Source organism: Eschrichtius robustus, chromosome 11 (assembly GCF_028021215.1).
Source record: "Eschrichtius robustus isolate mEscRob2 chromosome 11, mEscRob2.pri, whole genome shotgun sequence".
Taxonomy (NCBI): domain Eukaryota; kingdom Metazoa; phylum Chordata; class Mammalia; order Artiodactyla; family Eschrichtiidae; genus Eschrichtius; species Eschrichtius robustus.
In genome coordinates this window covers 80,834,207-80,855,216 of record NC_090834.1, presented here as the reverse complement: position 1 = coordinate 80,855,216, position 21,010 = coordinate 80,834,207, and the positions used below count along the sequence as shown (strand labels likewise).

The window sequence follows — 21,010 nt, the reverse complement described above, 5'->3', positions numbered from 1 at the left end:
TATCACCTCTCTCCTCTTTTTGGTCTATGCTCTTTGAAGGGTAGTAAGTCAGTCTGTTTACACTACAATATGTTTAATAAAATTATCAATGAAATGTCTGTTTAATTTTTATTGTTTTATTATTAAGCCAACCCTGAGTCTTCAAACAACTCATATGTGATTCCATAGAAGACTGTATAAGGAGCCTATCTTATCAGAGAGACTCTTCCGAGGAGAGGACTAAGGCTTTTTAATAAAGTTTGTCTTGGGCAACTTCTTCTATATTCCAAAGTCTTGTTTCAGGAAACAAAGCTAAAGAAATAAAAACTACTAGGGTAATTTAAATTGATTAAAAAAAGAAAAACCATAAGAACATTGTCAACAGGGTTATAAATATCTTCTGACTACATAATTTGGATCCACATGTCTTTATCTCTTTTTATGTACAATGGAAATTTTGTTTTTAATGAACAAGTCACTATCAACATATTCCTCATTTGTAAAAAGCAGCAATTGGATTTGGTCAGTGAATTCCACACAGTACACTGATCCCATACAATGTTGCAGTAATTTAAGTGTTGATGGTCTAAATAGTTTGAGATAATCTGCGTGATTTTGGTGATGTGCTGATAAACACAGCTGGGTGTGATGAAGGCCGATTTCTGACATTTGCCAATTCCTGTGGTGTCAATATTTCCACAATACCCAATTTCAAGCTACCAACAGCTTAATAACTGACTCGAAAAATTCCTGAATATTTAACAATCAGCTCTCATCAACTGATAAGAGCCAGCTCCAGCTTATCACTGAATGTTCCTATGCTGAAGCTACACAAACACAAATGATAGAAAAATAAAAGTCTTGGAGTATAACCAGATTTTTCTCAAAGATTTTTGACCTTTAAATACTCTTTATAAATTAGTATCAATGTAACTCATGTTTACAGATCATAACGTCAGCCTATCTGTATCTTCTCATCCAGGTCTTTCCATGCAAGTCAATCCACCATCTGGATCCTACTACCTGTATTTCTTTGCTGGGGGGCTTTCTGCCAAGGCACCCTTTTCTTGTTTATGTTGCAAGAGATGAATATCATGGAATTGAAATCTCTGGAATTAGCCTCAGCCAATATCCAAGAGAAGTTTTACAATGTCCTCCAAAACTTTCTCTAGGATGATTACATTCCGTCACTTTTTTTTTTCCCATCACTTTTAATTGTCTACCTTCCCTTCTTTGTCTTACTTCTCCATCCCCTGTGACTGTTTCTTTCTAAAATACTTAGTTTTGGATTTTTGTCTCAGGGTCCATTTCAGGAAAAATCCAGACTAAGACACACAGCTTAGAAAATGGTGGGCTAGAAAATCTCCACGACCACTTCGGCTCTAATTTTCAAAGATTAAGATAACATCCAGAGATTTTTTTCTGACATCTCCAGACTACAAGCCTCAAGTCCCTTTTATCACTGTGCCTGGCCTACGTGGGTCACTTAATAAATATTTGCTGAGCTAATTCTTTCTGAGAACAAAACCAAGAGATGTTGACAAAGGAAAGAGTATGAAGTCAGGAGGTGCTTCCTAAAACCTTCCTATCTTTGGGGGACTAACTAGAAATTTAGGCTTTCTCTGAATAGCCTGTGTACCCAAGGCCTCCTCACTTTGCCAATACTTGCCCTGCTTCTTTGTCTCTTCTTTCGCACCTGCCTTGTGTGTGCTTCAATATCTCACTATTTTTCTCCAACCTCTTGATGGTTTCAAATACTCAGTGATTAAGAAATACTCGTTCCTCATAAATCCTTCCATTTCACCTTGAATACTTAACTTTATTTAATTTAGCATTTACAAATACAATTTGGAGTAAATATTATTAAACCCATCATCACGATCAGTCAGCAGCCATCAACATCGAGGCAAGACCCTCCACCAGCAAAAAGATTATACCCCGCTGAAGGCTCAGATGACGTTTTTAGCACTTTTCAGCAATACAGCATTTTAAAATTAAGGTGTGTACATTGTTCTTTTTTAGCTGTTAGTCTATTGCACAGTTAATAGATATAACTTTTATATACAGTGGGAAACCAAAAATTTCATGTGACTCTATTGTGAAATTTACTTGATTGCAGTGTTCTGGAACAGAACATGCAGTAACTCCAAGGTATGACTGTACAGGTTTTATTACTATTACATCATTTTATTGGGTTTTGAGAAGTCTTTCCCATAAAAGACTAAAATTTGGAAAAATCAAGGCGTGGAAAATCTTACTGATTTTATTTCCTCCCTGCTGAGTACAGTGCCCAGAACCAAAGTGTGTAATAAATAATGGTTTAAGATAAAACAGATGACTATTTAACCATCACCTATAAAATGGATCACATGGGTGAATGGAATTCTTGCTAGAGCTTCAGTTCAGTTTCAAAATTAATAGAAGAAAACAGAATCTGCCATCATATGATACACTTAAGAAATTATTGCTAATAATAACCTGGAAACTTGCTTCATCCAATCCCTACCGTCTTAGTTTTCTGAGGCCACTGTAAGAAATTACCAGAAATTGGGTGACTTAAAACACGAGAAATTCATTGTCTATCAGTTCTGGGAGCCAAAAGTCAGAAGTCACCAGGCTGAAATCCTGCTGTCAGCAGGGCTGAGCTCTCTCCAGAGGCCCTGGGAGAGAACTTGTTCCTTGTCCCTTCCAGTCAACTCATGGCTGTAGGCATCCATTGGCTTGTGGCTGCATCTTTCCCATCTTCAAGGCCAGCATATTCAAATATCTCCCTGCTCTGTCTTTGTACTGCCTCCTCCTCTCGGTGTGTGTCAAATAAGGACAACTGTGATTGCATTTAGGGTCCACGAGGATAATTCAGGATAATTTCAGTATCTTCAAAATCCTTAATCACATATGCAAAGACACTTTTTCCTTATAAGGTAAAATAGGTACAGGTTCCAGGAACTGGGACCTGCTATCTTTGGGCCATTTTTCAGCCTACTATGTGTATTTTCCATGTAACAACTCATTAAAAAATATACCGTGAGTAATGTTTAATTTGTGAAAGCCATATATTAAGAGATAACATTTATTAGGAAGAACAAGGAGGGACACAATTATAGCTGTTCTCATAACTATTATCTCATTGGACCATTATAACAACTGTGGGAGTGGATGTGAGTGTTTCTACTTATATGATGATAACATCTAAGTATCACAGATAGTAAGTGTCAAAGATATGATTTGAAGCTGGTGTGTGTTAGTACCACTAACTTTTTTAGTACCGTGACACCTATTTTTGTCCTTCTAAGCACTGGTCTTTTCTACACCTCTGAGGGGGAAAAATAGTTTATAATTGCCTAAGTAATTGTCTCAAAATATTTCCAACATTCTGTGAACTTGTACACTCACTAGAAATAAACCTTCAAATAATGATTTTCTAAACCAACTTTCTTTTAAGTTACATTTTACCACTAAAAATATAGGTCAAATGATGAAAACATTTTTAAAAAAAATTCTTGCTTGATGGTCTGATAACTATGCATTTTACATTTATTTATGACATGTACTAGATAACTGCTTACTTTGGTGGTCAATATTTTTAAACACTCCTAGAATAAAAAGCTCTAAGTTAATCCAAACACAATTTACAGCTATTTAGGGATTTGTTTGAAATACTAATGACCATCTTCTTGGAATTTATCCTGAGTTTAGTACTTAGATATTAACTCACAGCTTATGAGTTACTGTTTCTACAGATTAAGAATTTATAAACTTTGGAGTTTAAGGAATCAAGGGGATCATTTCATGTAAAACCCCTATTTTACCAATGACACACATAAAAGTAGTGACTTCTCCAAGGTGACAAAATCACCAGATGCTGGTAAAAACTCCACTCTCTCAATAATCAGCCCAAGTCAAGTTACTTTTCTCATGCTTCCTTCCTCTCTCCCTTCCTTCTTTCTTCCCTTTCTTTTTCCTTTTTTTAATTTTTTTTTATTTTGTGGTTTTCTTCTTCCATGCCTTTATTCTTTCATTGCAGCATGTGGGGAACCAAAAGTACAATACCCTGCCTTCCAGCTCCATATGAAAAAGACTTGGGATAGCAAGCTTTAGCAGCTTCTAGACAATGTGAGGTTTTCCGATTCTCTAGGACTTTCAAAGTCATTTCAAGTTGGTTTAAGGAATAACTCTCATAAGTTTGGGGACTCATTACTATGAATTATGGGCAGTGGCCTATCCCATACAATTTACATAAATATAGCCTGTTGAAGCAATATTTATTATTCACTCAACAAATATTTATCAAGTTCTTACTATTTTCCAGAAAAGAGACAATAATAAATAAATAAAAATAAATAAATAAATAAACAAAATAATTTAAAAAGTAAAGATAACTTTTCTGTTCTTATATCTTTAAAAAACAAATACATATATGGTAAATAATACTCTGTACACTTAAAATTTTGTTAATAGGGTGAACTACATGTTGTATGTGTGTGTGTTATTTTTAATAGACTTCATTTTTAGAGCAGTTAAATAGCAAAGTTGAGAGGAAAGTACAGAGATTTCCATATTCTACCTACCCCAACTCAGCCATAGCTTCTCCCATTATAAGTCCCCCACTAGAGTGGTACATTTGTTACAAGTTTCACTCTTGGTGTTGTATATTCTAATAGTTTGGACAAATGTATAATGACATGTATCACAATTATAGTAGCACACAGAGTAGTTTCATTTGCGTAAAATTTTTCTTTGTTCTGTCTACTTATCTCTCCCTCTCTTCCATCCTTTGACAATCACTTATCTTTTTTTTTTTTCTTTTTGGCCATGCCTTGTGACATGCAGGATCTTAGTTCCCCAACCAGGGATCAAACTTGTGCCCCCTGCATTGGGGGTGTGGAGTCTTAACTGCTGAACCGCCAGTGAAGTCCCCAAAAACCACTTGCTTTTTTTATTGTCTCCATAGTTTTGTATTTTCCAGAATGTCATATAGTTGGAGTCACACATGAAGCATGTAGACATTTCAAATTGGTTTCTTTAATTTAGTAATATGCACTAGTAATATTTTAGTAATATTTCCTTTTAGTGTTGGATAATATTCCATTGTCTGGATTATCACAGTTTATTTATCTATTAACCTACTGAAAGAAGGTTGCTTCAAGGTTTTGGCAATTAATGTACAAAGCTATTACAAACAGAGAAGATCATTTACCTAATGCTATATGACTAAAGCTTCCCTAGGGTCATTTTTACTAAGAATTTGAATGTAGCAATAAATATAAAATGAGAGAAGTAAAGATCCTTAATATGTTTGGAATGAGGGTGAAATTATATGTAAGGGAGCATTACTAACAAAGATATGGTGATGCAAATACATCATGCATGACTTGGGACTTGAAATGATTAAAGTATTACGTACATGCTCTGATCTGAGGGTTAGAAAATGGGTGAGGCTAAGAGGGAGTAATAGAAGTGTTTGATGGTTTTCTTTATACATTTTATGTTATTGGTCCAATATCTAGGCAATCTTTTGCAATGAAACTTTCTTTCCTGTGGGAAATTCATCCAAGTTTTGAGTTGGGTTGCTCCCATCTAACAAAAGGATGGAAATGTGACTCAGACTTGGCCAAAATGCTCTACTCTCCTGCGCATGGTGATTGACTCAGGCATGCAAGCAATATAGGCTCTTTCCTGGGGTTCTTCTGCTCATGTAATCTGAAAAAATGGTCTCACTTGGCTATTGTTTCTAAGCTGGTAGAATATTAATCAGACAGTTCTTGGACTTCTTGTCTGCCATGTGGAGAGAGACACTATGAGAGATGGAATGAGACTGTCCAGTAGTTAGAGAGATAGAGTCCTGTCTTACCTTGGTATTTATATTTAAATGAAATATGGAGTTTTAGTGTATTTGTTTGTTTAAGACCATTTTCTAAGCAAATAGTTGTCCATAGTATTGCTTATTGATGAACAAATTTTACCTCAGAACCCAATGACAATAATAACTATGATGATGATAATAGTTTCCATTTATTACAAGCTAAATGTCTAAACATATGCTAAACGTCTCTCACACATTGTTTTCTCATTTATTAAATTAACAATATTCTGAGGTGCTTAAAACTTATAAAATAATGTTTACAGAAGACGCAAAATTAAGAAATCAAACTTTCCCCTTTACCTGAAGCATGACAGAGAATGCTAGACATTCCTCTATCACAGAACAGAAATAGTGATCCAGATGCAGCCAGGGGCTAAAGACACAATTTCAACTGAAAACTATTCCTAAAATTGTGTACAATGTCAGCATCTATCCAACATTCTCAAGCAGGAAATTAGAACTTGGTGGAATTAATTGATTGTAACAGTAAAGAAAATGAGATTTTAGGTAGACCATGATTTCCCATAAGACAGCAGTCCTGGTTTACTTCAGAAACACTGAGTAAAAATTCTATGTCCTTGCAAACTAGAAAGTTTACTGATGTAATTGTATCTGATAGTGGTAATTTTCAGATTTATTTTTCTGTTTATTACTCTTTGGCTGTGTCAATCAGTTTGGTTGCTCCAACCCATTTTTATAACACATACTTACAGCATTACTTACTCTTTGCAAGTCAACTGGCCTGAAATTGGATTCAGCTATAATCATCAAAATTAACTACTTTCTTCATAGCAATAAACATCTAACAATCTTTTCACCTACAAGGAAACTTTTGAAGTATTCACTTTTTTTTATGTTTGCTTTCTTGATTATGAATAAATAGCCATAAGTTCTAATCACTTCATTCCTTTCAAAACCCACCCCTTCAATGACACATTCAGTGGCCACCACACCTGAGTAGGTTATTGCCTTCATCGGCCCCTTTACAATATGTTATTGTAAAATGCTTATTTCAACCTGTTTTTATTGTAGATATTTTGTGCAATTTGTGTAATTATTATTGTATCATAACATATTACTTGGCAAAATATGTTACCTGTTATACACTATTAAATTCTGTTCTTTAACATCCTTCATGATCAGAGATTGTTTTGTGTTAATTGAAATTTATAATATTTATATACCTTAGGAACTAGCAAAATGTTGAGATAATTTTGGGAATTAAGTTATATGTTTATTACAAATTAATATATAAAGAAACCTTATATATGCATCTAAATAAGCACTATTAAAGTACTTCCATAGACAGATTTATATCTAATAAAAATCTTTCCTCTTTCCCCATTGAAACATTGGCTAAGACTTATACTTAATAAAATGCTCTCTCTTTGCCTGCTTAAAAAAAGAAATTGCCTAAGCTGTTTACCTGGAATATACAAAATGGCATGGATGGTAGAGTCATTTGAATAGTATCACCCTAAAATTCACATCTACCTGGAACCTTAAGTTGTGCCCCTATTAATAAAAAGTGTTTTTTGCACATGTAATTAAGCTAAAATCAGGTTATACTGGATTAGGGTGGGTCCTAAATCCCATAAGAGGTGTCCATAAAGAAGAGGAGAAAACAAAGAGATACATAGAGAAGGCCATAGGAAGACAAAGCAGAGATTCTTGACAAGCCAAAGAATGTCAAGGATTGCCAGGAGGCACTAGAAAGTAGGAAGAGGCAAAGCAGAATTATTCTCTACAACCTTCAGAGGGAGCATGGTCCTGTGACATTTCTTTGATTTTAGACTTCTGTCCTTCAGAATGGTGAGAGAGTACACTTTTATTGTTTTAAGCCACCCAGTTTGTGTTACTTTATTACAGTAGCCCTAGGACCTAGTACAAATGGGTTATAATAAACTTTAGATAATGGATACACAATTAACCAAAATAAACAGTTGGCCAAAATTTCTCAGAAATAATCATTTTAAAAGGTAAACCAGCAGGAATAAAGTAAGAAAGTTGTGATGGAATTATTTGAAAACATCTCAAGCATGTCCTGGACTCAGTACATATTCAACTCAAACTCTCATAAAGGTTCATCTGCAGGCACCATTTCAGAATGATGGCCCTGGAGCACTCTGTCACATTATGAAATATCTCATCATCTTCACTTGAGTGTCCTTATTGAGGCAAGAAGATGGAATAATTTATTTTACAGAGACTTATAGCCACAAGAATTGAACGAAAATGGGTTTTCTTTTTAAAATTTACTAGAGTTTTCTCTAGATCAGAGGTTACTGACTTTATTATTTTTTTTGTTTCAGTCATGGACTCTCCCTGAGAATCTGCATCCTCACCTTTGAAAAATACACATATGCACCTATACTTTTTTTCTGTCATCTTAATAATTTCCGGATGGTCAGAGATTCTCTGATATCTTGCTGGGTCTCTAACTATCCCTGTTGTAGAGAGTAGCAAATTAGGGAAACCAGCTTCAATCTCCAAATTTGGACACGGTGTCCAATGTTTATTTAATTTATTGAAGTCACTGGTGCTAAGAACGGACTTAAATATGGTTTTCATTTACCCTCACTGTACACAGAGTCCCGGCCCTGTGTTTTGTTTGTGTGTAAAAAAATCTGAATTATAATACTTTAGTAAAGGTAGGATTCTAACTTTGAAGAGTCAGCATCTAATTGAGGAAATAGTTCACACAAAAGCAAAGCTAAAATCACATGTTAAAGGATAGGCAAGAGGCCATGTATACACACAAGATATTGTAATATACACACATGCACAATTGGATACTCTATCAGTGTTAGAGCATGTCTCTCAACCACTCAGAACCCTTCAGTGATGACATAACATATACTAAAGCTGGTTACCACACTCTAACCCTTTTTTTTTTTTTTTTAAGAAAAGTTGTTAATACACTAGCCACCAAATTTTGGAACATTGTTTCCACGATGTGAAAGTTTTTCATAGTGTTAAACCCGTATTCCCAAGGAAAAATGAAAGCAAACAAATTAGAAATAAAACAAATCCTCTCTGTTTCTAAAGTGCATTGCAGCTCTAGGGCAGACATGACTTAGACTTTGCTAATCAGATATGATCCCTGCAAAATGCAGATACAGCAATTACTTACATGGGAAAACAGGCTACATGTTATCCATGGTCTGATGCACAAGGGATATGGCTATGTGATACCGGAGCTCCCTGTGATGGGAACATAAAGGTGGCTGGCAGCTTCCTGATCTTGGCAGAGGTAGCCCTGCCTTGAGACAAACAGCTCTGGGGTTTGTTTGTGGAGCTGTTCCTAAGCTCAGCCTACAAAATGCGTACGCACCTCTCCTAACATTTTGTTGAGGCCTCTACGTGGCTTAATAAGTCATTTTCTTCTTATCAGAGGTTGCTTTTTGTCACAACTGGCACATTGCCCCTAAAAACCCATGTTTCATTCTTCATATACCTGGATATGTGTCAATGATTATTTGGAACCCTTTGGAAACCCACAGATTGGCCAGTGACTTGACCTGTAGCAAGACTTTCCCCCCAGGCACTTATAACAACAGCAATAAAACAAAACATTAAAGAAGATTAAATTGGTTATTAGTAGGAGATAGAGAAGGCAGATTAGTATTTCAAAGTTGGGTTAAACTATACGAGCCATGCGAAAAATAGATGAGCTAAGTAACTGAGAGACTAGAAAGAAAGGAAAATGGAGCCATGAAAATAGTGAGAGGGAAAACCTGCTATGGAGAGTAGTTTTGACAAATTTCTGATTTCTATCACTGGGCAGAGTAAGGTCCACTTTTATGGTTCCTGACTTTATTATTACCATTTTAGAAATGTGATTTCTTATTTTTTCCTTACCTCGAACTATCTTGAATGAGTCTCGGGAAAATAATCAATCATAAGAATCTCTACTAAAACAAACCATCACAGAAGAGATTTGGGGTGGGGGTACTTCCCCAACTTTCCTGTCTTCCTCCTTCCCTTCCTTCCTTCCCTCTTTCCTTCCTTCTTTCCTTCTTTACTTCCTTCCTTCCTCCCTCCCTTCCTTCATTTCCTTTCTTTCCTTCCTTCCCTTCTTTCTTTCCTTCCTCCCTTCCTTCCTTTCTTCCTTTCTTTTTCCCTCTCTCTCTTCCTTTCACTTTTCTTCCCTCCCTTTGTTATTTCTATCTACTCACTAATTTAATATAGACTATGTTTTAATACTAATCTAATTCAAGTATTTGTAGCTACGTACTCCTTTGAAAAGTCCTGAACATTATCAAACTCTCACATTTCATTAAGGAGTTTCAAACTAATCAGAGATGCTTGTCTCAATGACTAATTTATCTAATATTTCAATACCTATGTATTATCCTACTCATCCTTTTCTTATATCTGGAACCATTATAGAGAAACTTATTTTATCCTAGGGGAAACAATGGATAAAATTAAAGAAAATTAGAAATGACAATAGAGAGAGGGTGTTTTAAAAGTGCAAAGTCAAAGAGAATTCTAAGCTTTGGAGTCAATAAGATACTCTATATCACATGATGATGCAGCTATGGAAGTCAGAGAAGAAAGGCTAAGTGTTTTTGTTTCTTTGTTTTGCCTTCTGGTACAACTTTTTACATTTGCTGTAACCATGCAATATCCAAATACCAAATGCAAAATAAGTAATTGAATGCATAAAACGGATTACATAAGAGACATCAGAATTAGAGACAGATTAGGAAGTTACTAAAAAAATGGTGAGATAGCTACTATAAAGCAATTTTTGCATTGTGAGAAATCTCATATTCTGCAAATGTGTACACTAAAAATACAGGATGTAAGAGAAAATTGTGATTGAGGAAGACCACTTACTGTGTAATTTTGTGATCATAATATTAACAAAATAATGACAATAGTAATAAAAATACAACCACAGTTTAATATTTTCTAGCATTTATCCCCCAAATCATACTCAATCCTTTGCCCAGTCTTACAATTAGAATTTACTGTTTTCTCTTTTGAGATGTAGACCCTAAAGGGAATTGACTTCTAATAAAGTAGATTATCATCAGAATTAATTTCTGATACATATTTTTCACTAATCTCTTATTTTAATATGGGGGAATGCCTTAGAGTCCTCTATATTCACAGTTTAGTCAGATATCTTGGTGCAGTGAGAAACATTTTTTAAAATGTTTTGAAGGCACTAAAACACTACTACATGCACTAGAGGGAGGTCTTTTTGCATATTTTCTTTTGTCTTTGTATGATAAAAATTTTCCCTAAAATTTGACAAGGCTTTCCCCTGATTGCTTCAAACCTCAGCATGTTGGGGAAAATTACATATAAACCAACACAATTTTTCAAACTTTACTGACATCATTCCATCATTTATTAATTGCTAATAAGGTGATTTGGTACCAAGAAATACACACTATGGCAGAGTAGATTTGACTTGCATGTTCCATGAAAGAGAATATAAGCAGAAAAGCAGAAGGCCTAGACCTGAAATTTGGAGACCCCCTAAATTCAATAAAGCTTCTGTGAGGGCTTCCCTGGTGGCGCAATGGTTAAGAATCCGCCTGCCAATGCAGGGGACACGGGTTCGAGCCCTGGTCCAGGAAGATCCCACATGCCACGGAGCAACTAAGCCCGTGAGCCACAACTACTGAGCCTGCGCTCTAGAGCCTGCGAGCCACAACTGCTGAGCCCACGTGTCACAACTACTGAAGCCCGCATGCCTAGAGCCCGTGCTCCACAACAAGAGAAGCCACCACAATAAGCCTGCACACTGCAACAAAGAGTAGCCCCCGCTCGCCACAACTAGAGAAAGCCCGCGTGCAACAACGAAGACTTAACGCAGCCAAAAATAAAATAATAAAATAAATTAAAAAAAAAAAAAAACAAAAAACTTCTGTGAGTAAAAGCAATCCCAGACACAGGTTAAATGTGATGTCCATGTGAAGACATAGATACCCATAGAGACAGATAAAATAAAGGAGCTTGAAATACTGTGGTTAACTCATAGCTATACTCTTTTCAGTCTCACTCTTCACTTTCTTGGTTAAAAAAAAAAAAAAATCTCCTATTTCTTTTTCTCTTGCATTCTCACTTTGCTATCCATATTCTCCAAATATTCTCTGATGTTCTTTCCCAGTTATGAACACAGTCTTTGAATCACGGGGTCCCATGTATTCCATTCCAGATATGACTGCCTGGATGGAAAAATCAAAATGCTTTCTACCCTACACAGTATTTGCCTAAAAATAAAATCTAAATATTTTCCCCCTCCAAGGGATGAGGTAAATCTTAAAAACTAAATGCCTAGCTGCTAACATAAAAGTGCCTTTTAAGATATTTACCTTCACATATGAAAAAAATACCGATCGTTCTTTAATAATTTTTCAAAAGTCCCTTCTTAAATTGGGATTCCCCCAATATCCTCATTCAGAAGTCATTCAGGAGATTTTGATCTTCTCCCGTACATATACCTGTATGATCTCCCTCACCTCTCTGTATTTTGTTTAATCAATTTGCCTTTTTATTTTATTACTCCTGAACAAAAATCTTTCAGGCAGTGTCCATACAATTCTACTGTGCAGAGTATGGGCCAAGTATTTTGTTCAACCTCTACATACTGATTATTTGTCAAAATAACAAATCTAAAATTTCAAGGAATTATTAAAAAGGAGCCAAATTGAAAGTATTCAGTTGATAATATATGTTCACCATTAGGTTTTGTTAGAGAAGTCAAAGACTTTTCTGGTTATCAAGTATCATCTTGCAGATTTTCAATATGATGAAAGTAAATAGTAGCAAATTTAATTACAAAGCTTACATTTGGCAGCCATTAATTCTGAAGAGTTGTATTGTTTTTTTAATTATTCTAGCTTATAGACTTAGAAAATTAATATTAAACTTAAAAAACGATCCCATGGAAGGAAATAAAATATTTTGTTAATCCTCATAGGTACCTGATATGAATAATTTATAGCTTGGTTTTAAAAGAGCTTCCTCCTTAAATTCTAGATTTTTAAAAAATTATGTAAGATGAAAAAACTGATAATACATACACAGAGATATAAATTAGCCCATAATCCTTTCATTCTTATACAACGGGGTTCATGTTGTTGTTGTGTGCGTGTGTGTGTGTGTGCATGGATGTGTGTGTACACGTCCAAATGTACTTTCTTTCCTATTTTAATACTGGCTTTAACATTGTTTTAAATGTTCCCTTTGTCTTAAATGATCCATGGAAAGTTTTAGACTTGAGTAATCGGGCCCTCTCTGAGCCCCAGTGAACAAGAAATTATCTAGTACAACCAGTATTTCGGTAACTCTAGTTTACTGACATTTTCCACCATAAACAGTAAATCCAAGATTTAGGCGTCAGGGAAAACATTATCAAGTCCATCTCATTAGACTTTTTTAAGAAGACTCAGAAGAAAAAATCATTAGAAAGAAATGAAAATACAATAGAATCATAAGAAAGACACTTAAAACTTTTCTTGTTTTCCTTTTTTCTAAACATCTTTTTGCATATTTGATAAACCATTTTAATGTCATAATCAGAGTACAAATGCTGAATCTTGATACCAAGGCATTTGTATAGTCTATTTTTTAACCTGGGCATCAAGGTGGAAATGATATAGGAATAATGCAGTTCACCTGTATTTGAAATGTCTCAAAAAATTGGAGGAAGGAAGGGAGAGAGGGAGGGAGGGAGGAAGGAAGGGGAATAAAGGAGACTAGAAATGGCTAAAGCAGTTGATTTGGGATTTAAAATCCACCTTACTGGGATTGATAAAAGAAGATGTATCATTAATTAATCATGGTTTAATAGTTCTAATTAACTAATTTCATTCAAGGAAAAAAAAGAAATAAAAAGGTGGAAATACAAATGTGATGGAGAAATTTTAGAAAATAAAGTAGTTATGTAACAGGGTAGACAAAAAGTCAAAAGGAGGAAAAACCATATAGCATTTTATAGGATCATTACATTTTAAAGGCTGTAAGGAAAGTGGTTACAGCTTATTTATTTCAAATCTACATCACTCTAAGATTACCTCACATAAATTTTTCATTCTAGATTGACTTTTCCTAACATAAGGTCCATTTCTAACTAGCTCTCTTCTTCAGTGCCTGTGATGTCATTTGGTAGACAAATACATTTATAAAATAAAAATAAATTTTTAACATTGCCCAAGCAAAATAAAATTAGAAGGGAAAATGACCTGGAGATGTATGAACTAATAACATTATCAAATATATGTTAAAGTAGGGATTATATACTCAAGTTTTAACCTTATAGTTCCTCTCCATTAGTACTTAACTAAAGGACATATTTGCATGTGATCATACCCCAGAGCTTATGGCAAATCAATATGTTTATTTGTGTATATTCTTTGACTTCTATGAAATTTTCCTGAAATATGTCTTACCTCATTTTGGAGATCTCGGATCATTTTGTTCTTTCTCTCCATTTCAGTCTTTAAAAAAGCAATCTGAAAATAAATAGAATATCATGTAGACATATTTCAAATTCATTTCTATAGCTTTTATAAATTTATTTTCACAATTTTTGAAGTATAATAAAATTATCTCTTTGTCAACAAATACTGAAAAAGAACAAAGGGTTAAAATTTTCATTAACCAAATTGTTATTGCCCAATTCATAAATATATCCACTAGTTATATCACATAACTTTTTCTTATGTAATAAAAGATTATTTTTTAAAAAAAAAAATTTAGTCTGTTTCTGTTTTGTAAATAAGTTCATCTGGGGGGCAGAGATGGTTAGGGAGTTTGGGATTGACTTGTACACACTGCTATATGTAAAATAACCAACAAGGACCCACTGTATTAAAAAAAATGAAGAGGGGACAAGAGAATATGCTTGAGATGAGATTGGCCATGTGTTGCTAATTCTTGAAGCTAATTGATGGATTCATGGGGATTTATTACACTACTCCTTCCACTTTTATGTAAGTTTGAAATTCTCCATAATAAAAAAGTTAAAAAAAATTTTTAAAAATTGAGAAATGCATGTTATGACTGTGATTCGCTTACTTGTCTAAACCTCAATTTTTAAAAATGTGGTTCTTAAACAAAGCTAAATTCTAGGGTTGGGCCTAGGAATCTCTTTTCTTAAAACATGCTCCAGGTAATTTTTACATAAGGCCAGGTTTGAGAGCAATTGCATAGCGATGCTCCTGACCTCAAAAGCATGGAACGTTATAAATACTGTACCAGAGAAACCATGATGTTTCCTGCTGAATATGATATTGTCAGAATCTGTACCCTTAGGCCAGTTATTCAAACTGTATCTGTATAAACATTGCATCTTTATCTGCCTGACTACTTTGAAAAAGGTCAGTATAGCACAGTAGCTAAAATATGAGACTCTATGGTCACTGAGGGTTCACTATTTATGTGAATGTATGACAGTGGATGAAACATTTAATTTCTCCAATTTTCAATTTTCTGCCAGTCACATTTTTTAAAAAAGTAAAAGGAACAGGTAAAATTAATTTTACTGATATATTTTATTTAATTCAATATATTCAAAATAGTATCATTTGATATGTAATGGATTAATGATGATAAATTGACTTTTTTTTTTGCAATATATCTTTAGAATCCACTGTGTGTTTTACACGTACAGCATATCTCAATTTGGACTAGCCATTTTATAATGCTCAAAAGCCTCATGTATCTGGTGGTTATATATTGGATAACATAGTCTTAGAGGATTCCTGGAATGATGCAAAAGAGACTGGTAATGTGGATTATCTCTAGAGATAGATTAAGTCAGTGGAAATCAAATTTAGGAGTAAAGTTAATTTTTACCATATATATATATACACATTAAAAAAATAGTTCTGAAACCTTTTAAACATAAACAAAAAAACAAGAGTAATACTATGTAAAATGCTTCTGGGCCCACCCTAAGAATAAATATATATAAATGCTATGTCCAATTTTCTTCAGACCTTGTAAAGAAAATGTTATAGTACTATTAAAGCCCCACCTAATTTTTCTTCCTCCCCTCCCCCCAGAAGTAACCACTATCCTGGATTTGATGTGTAGTAGTCTTGTTCACTTTCTGTACATTATATTTGTTGTGCGTCTGTAAAGCTTTACAACACATATTAACACCTTGTCTTTTCTGGCTTGTGTAGGTGTCCTTGTATTACCATTTCCTCAAAAGGTAACAAAACCTAAACCAAACAATTTTTGATGGTCCAACTACATGTAAAACAGAAGCAGAAGCCTGAGAACCACTATGTCCATCATTTTGTTCGTAACAATTTTCAAGCTTACATTTGAATTATGAAGATCCTCGGAGCAACCTGAAAATGTGAGTCACACTCATTGTCCCATTAGGGAGATAGTTCAATTTAGTAATTAGATATATAATCAAGGGCAGCACATAAGAGTATCTGCTCTTAAATCTAAAATAGCACAATATTTACGAATCAAATCCAAATGTTTTCCCTCTATTTGAGAGTAAGCAATTACAATTACTTCATTCTCCCTTTCTTATCCAACTTTCAACTACATCAACTATAGTCTTCCTAGCAGAAAGAATAATTGTTGAATGATTTGCAACAATTAAAATATATACTTATTTAATCCTTAGTTAACCTAGAATCCTCAAATAGGGAGAAAAAGCACAAACAGTTTGAGTCTTTACCGAAGTTTGGAAGTGATGAGTCCCAGTAGTATGAAATCTATCTTTTCCTAGATTCCACCAGATGTACATTAAAAAAAAATCATGCTTTTACTAAATATATGTTATTCCCATATTTGTTAAGCTTTCTGTCATCTCTTTCTGGACTTTGACTTAGAAAATATCGTTCAATTCAAAACATAAACACATTCCCTCCAAAAGATAAGTATTATTTATTTCTGCAGGTATTTGCATTTATTGATCATGATGATATATTTTGTTAATATAGTCTTGAATTTGTTCTTATAGACCTTTTACATGTACATTCATTAGTAGAAAAATAGCTATTAGTTTACACATATAGCCATTAATTGATTTTGGAATCATAACTGATGAAGTTTGTAAAATGAGATGAAAGTTTTCAAATTTTTTCTATTTTCCAGAAAATATTTGCCTATATTTGAAGTTAACTGATCTTTAAAAATTAGTAGAAGTCACCATGAAAACCTTCTGCCTTTGAAATACTTGGGAAAAGGGGTCTTTTAGCATAATAAAATTCCTACTGTGTTCAGCTATTCAAGTGCTGAATTTCTTCTTGCAGAAATTTTAGTATTTTATATTTATTTATCTAGAAATTTACATGTACATTTTTAAATGCATTAGGGAACTGTTGCTCATAATACCTTATTTGTTTGAATTCCTATTACAATTATGACTCTTAGCTCTTTTTTTAATTCAACAATTTAAAATTTGAGTCTGTCTTTCTATTCATAATCTTTCTCATATCTTAAAGTCTTTTATCATAGTCTTTTCAAAGAACTTAAATTTACCTTTTTTTGTTTTCTATTTTATTATTGTCTTCACTAGTCTTTATAATACTCTCTTTATTGCACTGATGCTTTGCTTTTTAAATAACTTCTTGAATTTATGTTGCTAATCTTATTTTTCTGGAAAAATGCATTTAAAAAGCTATCAATTCACCTCAATTATTATATTGGCATGTAGTGTCTTCACTATTATTAAGTATTTCTTTATTTCTTTTATTATTTCTTATTAACCGAAGGGTTATTAGAAAATGTGTTATATATTTTCCAAACATAAAGAATTGTTTAACCATTTATAAAAATGTATTTTAAATTTTATAACAAAAGGATTGAATAACATAGTGTATATGCTAGTCATATTTTTGAACATATATAACTTTTTGTATTATACATATTATATTTCTATAAAATTTCTATAGATGTTCTGCATGTGCTTAAAAAGAATATAGTCACTTTTTTAGAGATTTCTCTATTTATCTAATATTTATTAATACCAGTTGTATTTTTAAGATCTTTGTATTTGCATATTTCTCCCTTCACTTATAGATTGATAGATATGGAAGCTGATTTGTTAAGTACATTTATGTTTATGATGGTTATAACTATAACCACCTCATTTTATTTATTTATTTTTCTTTGCTAGCATATAATGCTTTCTCTTACATTATATTTGTGCTTTAAATTTTATTTGCCAGCATTAATATTGCTGTCAATCATTTACTTCTTTTATGTTGTTTTGTATATATTTTCCTGTATTGCTTATTTTAAGTATGTGGTCTTCTCAGTTGTTAAAATTAGCACATTTGTATATATTGTCCTAATTTCTTAATTGTAGTTATTCTGAGTCTTTTAAAAATTATTATTAAAATTAACCCATTTAAATTATTGTTATTTCTAATACATTGAAACTTTTGCCAACAGTAATTCTTTTGCCTATATTTTTCTTTCAATTGGATAATTTATTTATTTTATTATTTTATTTTTTTATTTCTATTGAGTAGATCAAATTTAGTTTAGATTCTACTATCTACTATATGCCAGATATAATTTTAGGGACATTATGTATGTTATTTTACTTTTAATTATTCCCCAAATTCTTCAAATAAGGAAACTTGCAGAAGTTAAAGAACTTACTCAAATTTACAGATAGTAGATGGTCCACTAGGAATTTAAACCCAGAATATTCTTATTCTGTAGCACATGTTAGGTTATGAATACATATAGGGTGTTTCTGGTTTAGTAGAGTATATTGGGGTGGGAGAGGAAAATCCTCCCTCAAGATTCAATGCTGAACTTTAAGAAAAGCACTACAAGGATTCTGAGGTGAGGATAAAGCTGACTCGGCCAGTCCTGTCTCCTCCTTCTTCCCAACTATGCATCCTTTGTCCCCACTTTTGCCATACTTGACTCTTCTAACTTTTGTTGAGCTCTTTCAAATGTTAGAGCTTTCTTCTTTTGGGATGTTAGACACAGTGTGCATAACATATTGGAATAAGCACAGGTTCATACCTTGGCTTCTCCAAATGCTAGCTGTATAAATACAAGCAAGAGTTATTCATTTTCAGAAAAAAAAAACAACAACAACAACAGTAGTGTGCAGTTTTATTGTGAGAATCTGAGAAAACAGTATGTGTGAATACTTCTATTCTGTTCTAACTGTCATTATTTGTGACTGGGCTATGAAGAAGTTGAGATTAAATGTGATAGGTCAAGAAAGAAACGGGATTGCAATTAGGGTTGCTCCTTATGCTGGGTCAGATTTTGAGGAGAGGAATCAACATGATAGTGCTAAAAATATGTCTGTTCTTTTATGTAACACCCGCTGTCCAAAGAGCCAGACACTAGGACACCTTGTAGGTTAGCAGTGAGTGTTGCCATGGCATAACAGAGAAGAACAAAGATGCTAATCCTTACAGGTGGGCTGGACAGATAACAGTGAATTTATTAACAAGAAATAATTCTGCACCCAGGAGAATCAACAGCCATTATAACAAAGACTGTCTCTAAGAAGCAGATACCCCAGATGACAGACAGGGCTAAGTTTCAGAAGCAAAACTTTATACCTTAATCCAGATTATTCAAGGAAGACTTGCAAAAGAAAGGCAGGATGACAATTCTTAAAGGGGCTGGGATCCCAGGTAATCAACCTGGATGGAGACCTTGTATTAGTCCTGTTTCTAGCTTCTGTAAACTTGATGCTTTAACATCTACCTTACATATATACGCAGACTAGCCTTGTTATGGACAACCCAATAATATGCTTGAGTCATCCTATCTTGACTTCCTGCCTTCCTCATCGCTGCTCCTTCCCCACCCACTCTTCCTGGTGGTATGCTTTTCAAATACACACTAACCAATACAGAGCCTAGGACTCCAGCCACCCCTTGTACTGGGTTCTCACACTTCAGGCGACTATCCATCTGCCTTAATCACCCCAGGGCCGGGTACGAGACAAATAGTCCCTGTGCCCCAGAGCCTGCTGAAGTCATTCAAATGGGCCAATCCTAGGCCTGCTTACCCTGCCTAGCCCATTCCTTCCCACAGAAACCACAGTAAAGGCTCTTGTTCACAGTTTCCCCACCTTCCTTTGCCTTGTGCCTGACCTGGTGCTTCCCTGCGTGGTCCCTGGTCATGTGGCATGCCCCCCTCTTGGGAACTGTAAGAAATAAACTATCTTTCCAAAGGTAGTTGTTTCTTGATCTATTGGTCTTACTATACCCCAAATTTTCTATTAATATACTATATTTTGAAATAGATTCAGGTCCTCAAACAAGATCAAAGGTTCAATCTCCATAAATGGTACATAAGTGCACGTGGGGAATGAGGTAGAAATCTAGTTTTTAGCATTACTATCCAGAGCACCATCTCTCCTGCCCATGGTGAATATTAGTTATAAGAATTGAAATGTGAGGGTCAATAGAACATCATTTTGAGAGAGAAAATCTGGAGAGAAGTTTGATTCTTAAACTTTGGGGTGTCTCAGATAACCTGTGTAGTTGATTAAGTAGGCAGATGGTGTGGCTCCACCCTTGGGAGATGTCTATTCAGTGGATGTAGGGTATGGCTTAGGGATCTGTATAGCTTAACTTAGTTCAAGGTCACACCCCAAAATTCAAGAGCCACTGATAGGGGGCCTGACACCAACACTCTCGCCCTGAGTTTTTCATCCATAAATAAGGGTTGGGAATCAGAAGACCCCTAAAAATCAAATACAACGAAAATATTTTTTTGGAATGATTGCTGCTAAGTATTTTTGTAATCTTGTTGATTGCGTTTTTTTCATTGTACTTTCATTTATATTTGTCACAGGTGTATTTGTTCCATAATGATTTTAGGGGAAAAAGTTAACAATTTTCCAGCCCCAAAGCAAAGGACACAGAAAAGAAACACTTACAGTAGCCTGCTGTTTTTCTGCTTTCTCAGTTGTCTCTTTAAGCTGATTTTCCAGGGCCTCCTGGAGAGACTTCATTTGTTCTCTTGTTTAGTAGAAAATAGAGAGCAAAAGAGAGACATGATATAAATCTCTTATTTCCTATTTACATGACGAAAAGAGGTTTTGCTGTATATATACATTTAGGAAACATAACTAGAATATATAGAGCCACAGTTAAACGTACAAGATGTATCTCAGGACTCTGGTAATAAAGAGTCTTCTCTCCCATGCAAGCACTAAAAGCAAGCTGTATTTAAGGGAAATTG

General features: G+C 34.1%; 1 protein-coding gene across 1 annotated transcript in view; it reads right to left on the bottom strand.

Annotated features, from left to right (window-relative positions):
- The window catches only part of LUZP2 (leucine zipper protein 2), a 228,118-nt gene extending 207,338 nt beyond the window's left edge, over positions 1-20,780 (bottom strand). The window contains exons 1-2 of the mRNA XM_068555794.1: positions 20,706-20,780; positions 14,257-14,319 (exon numbers count right to left, since the gene is read on the bottom strand). Of these exons, the coding sequence (XP_068411895.1) occupies positions 14,257-14,319; positions 20,706-20,780 (138 nt within the window). The remainder of the gene's footprint in view (positions 1-14,256; positions 14,320-20,705) is intronic.
- Between the last annotated feature and the right edge of the window lie 230 nt (positions 20,781-21,010).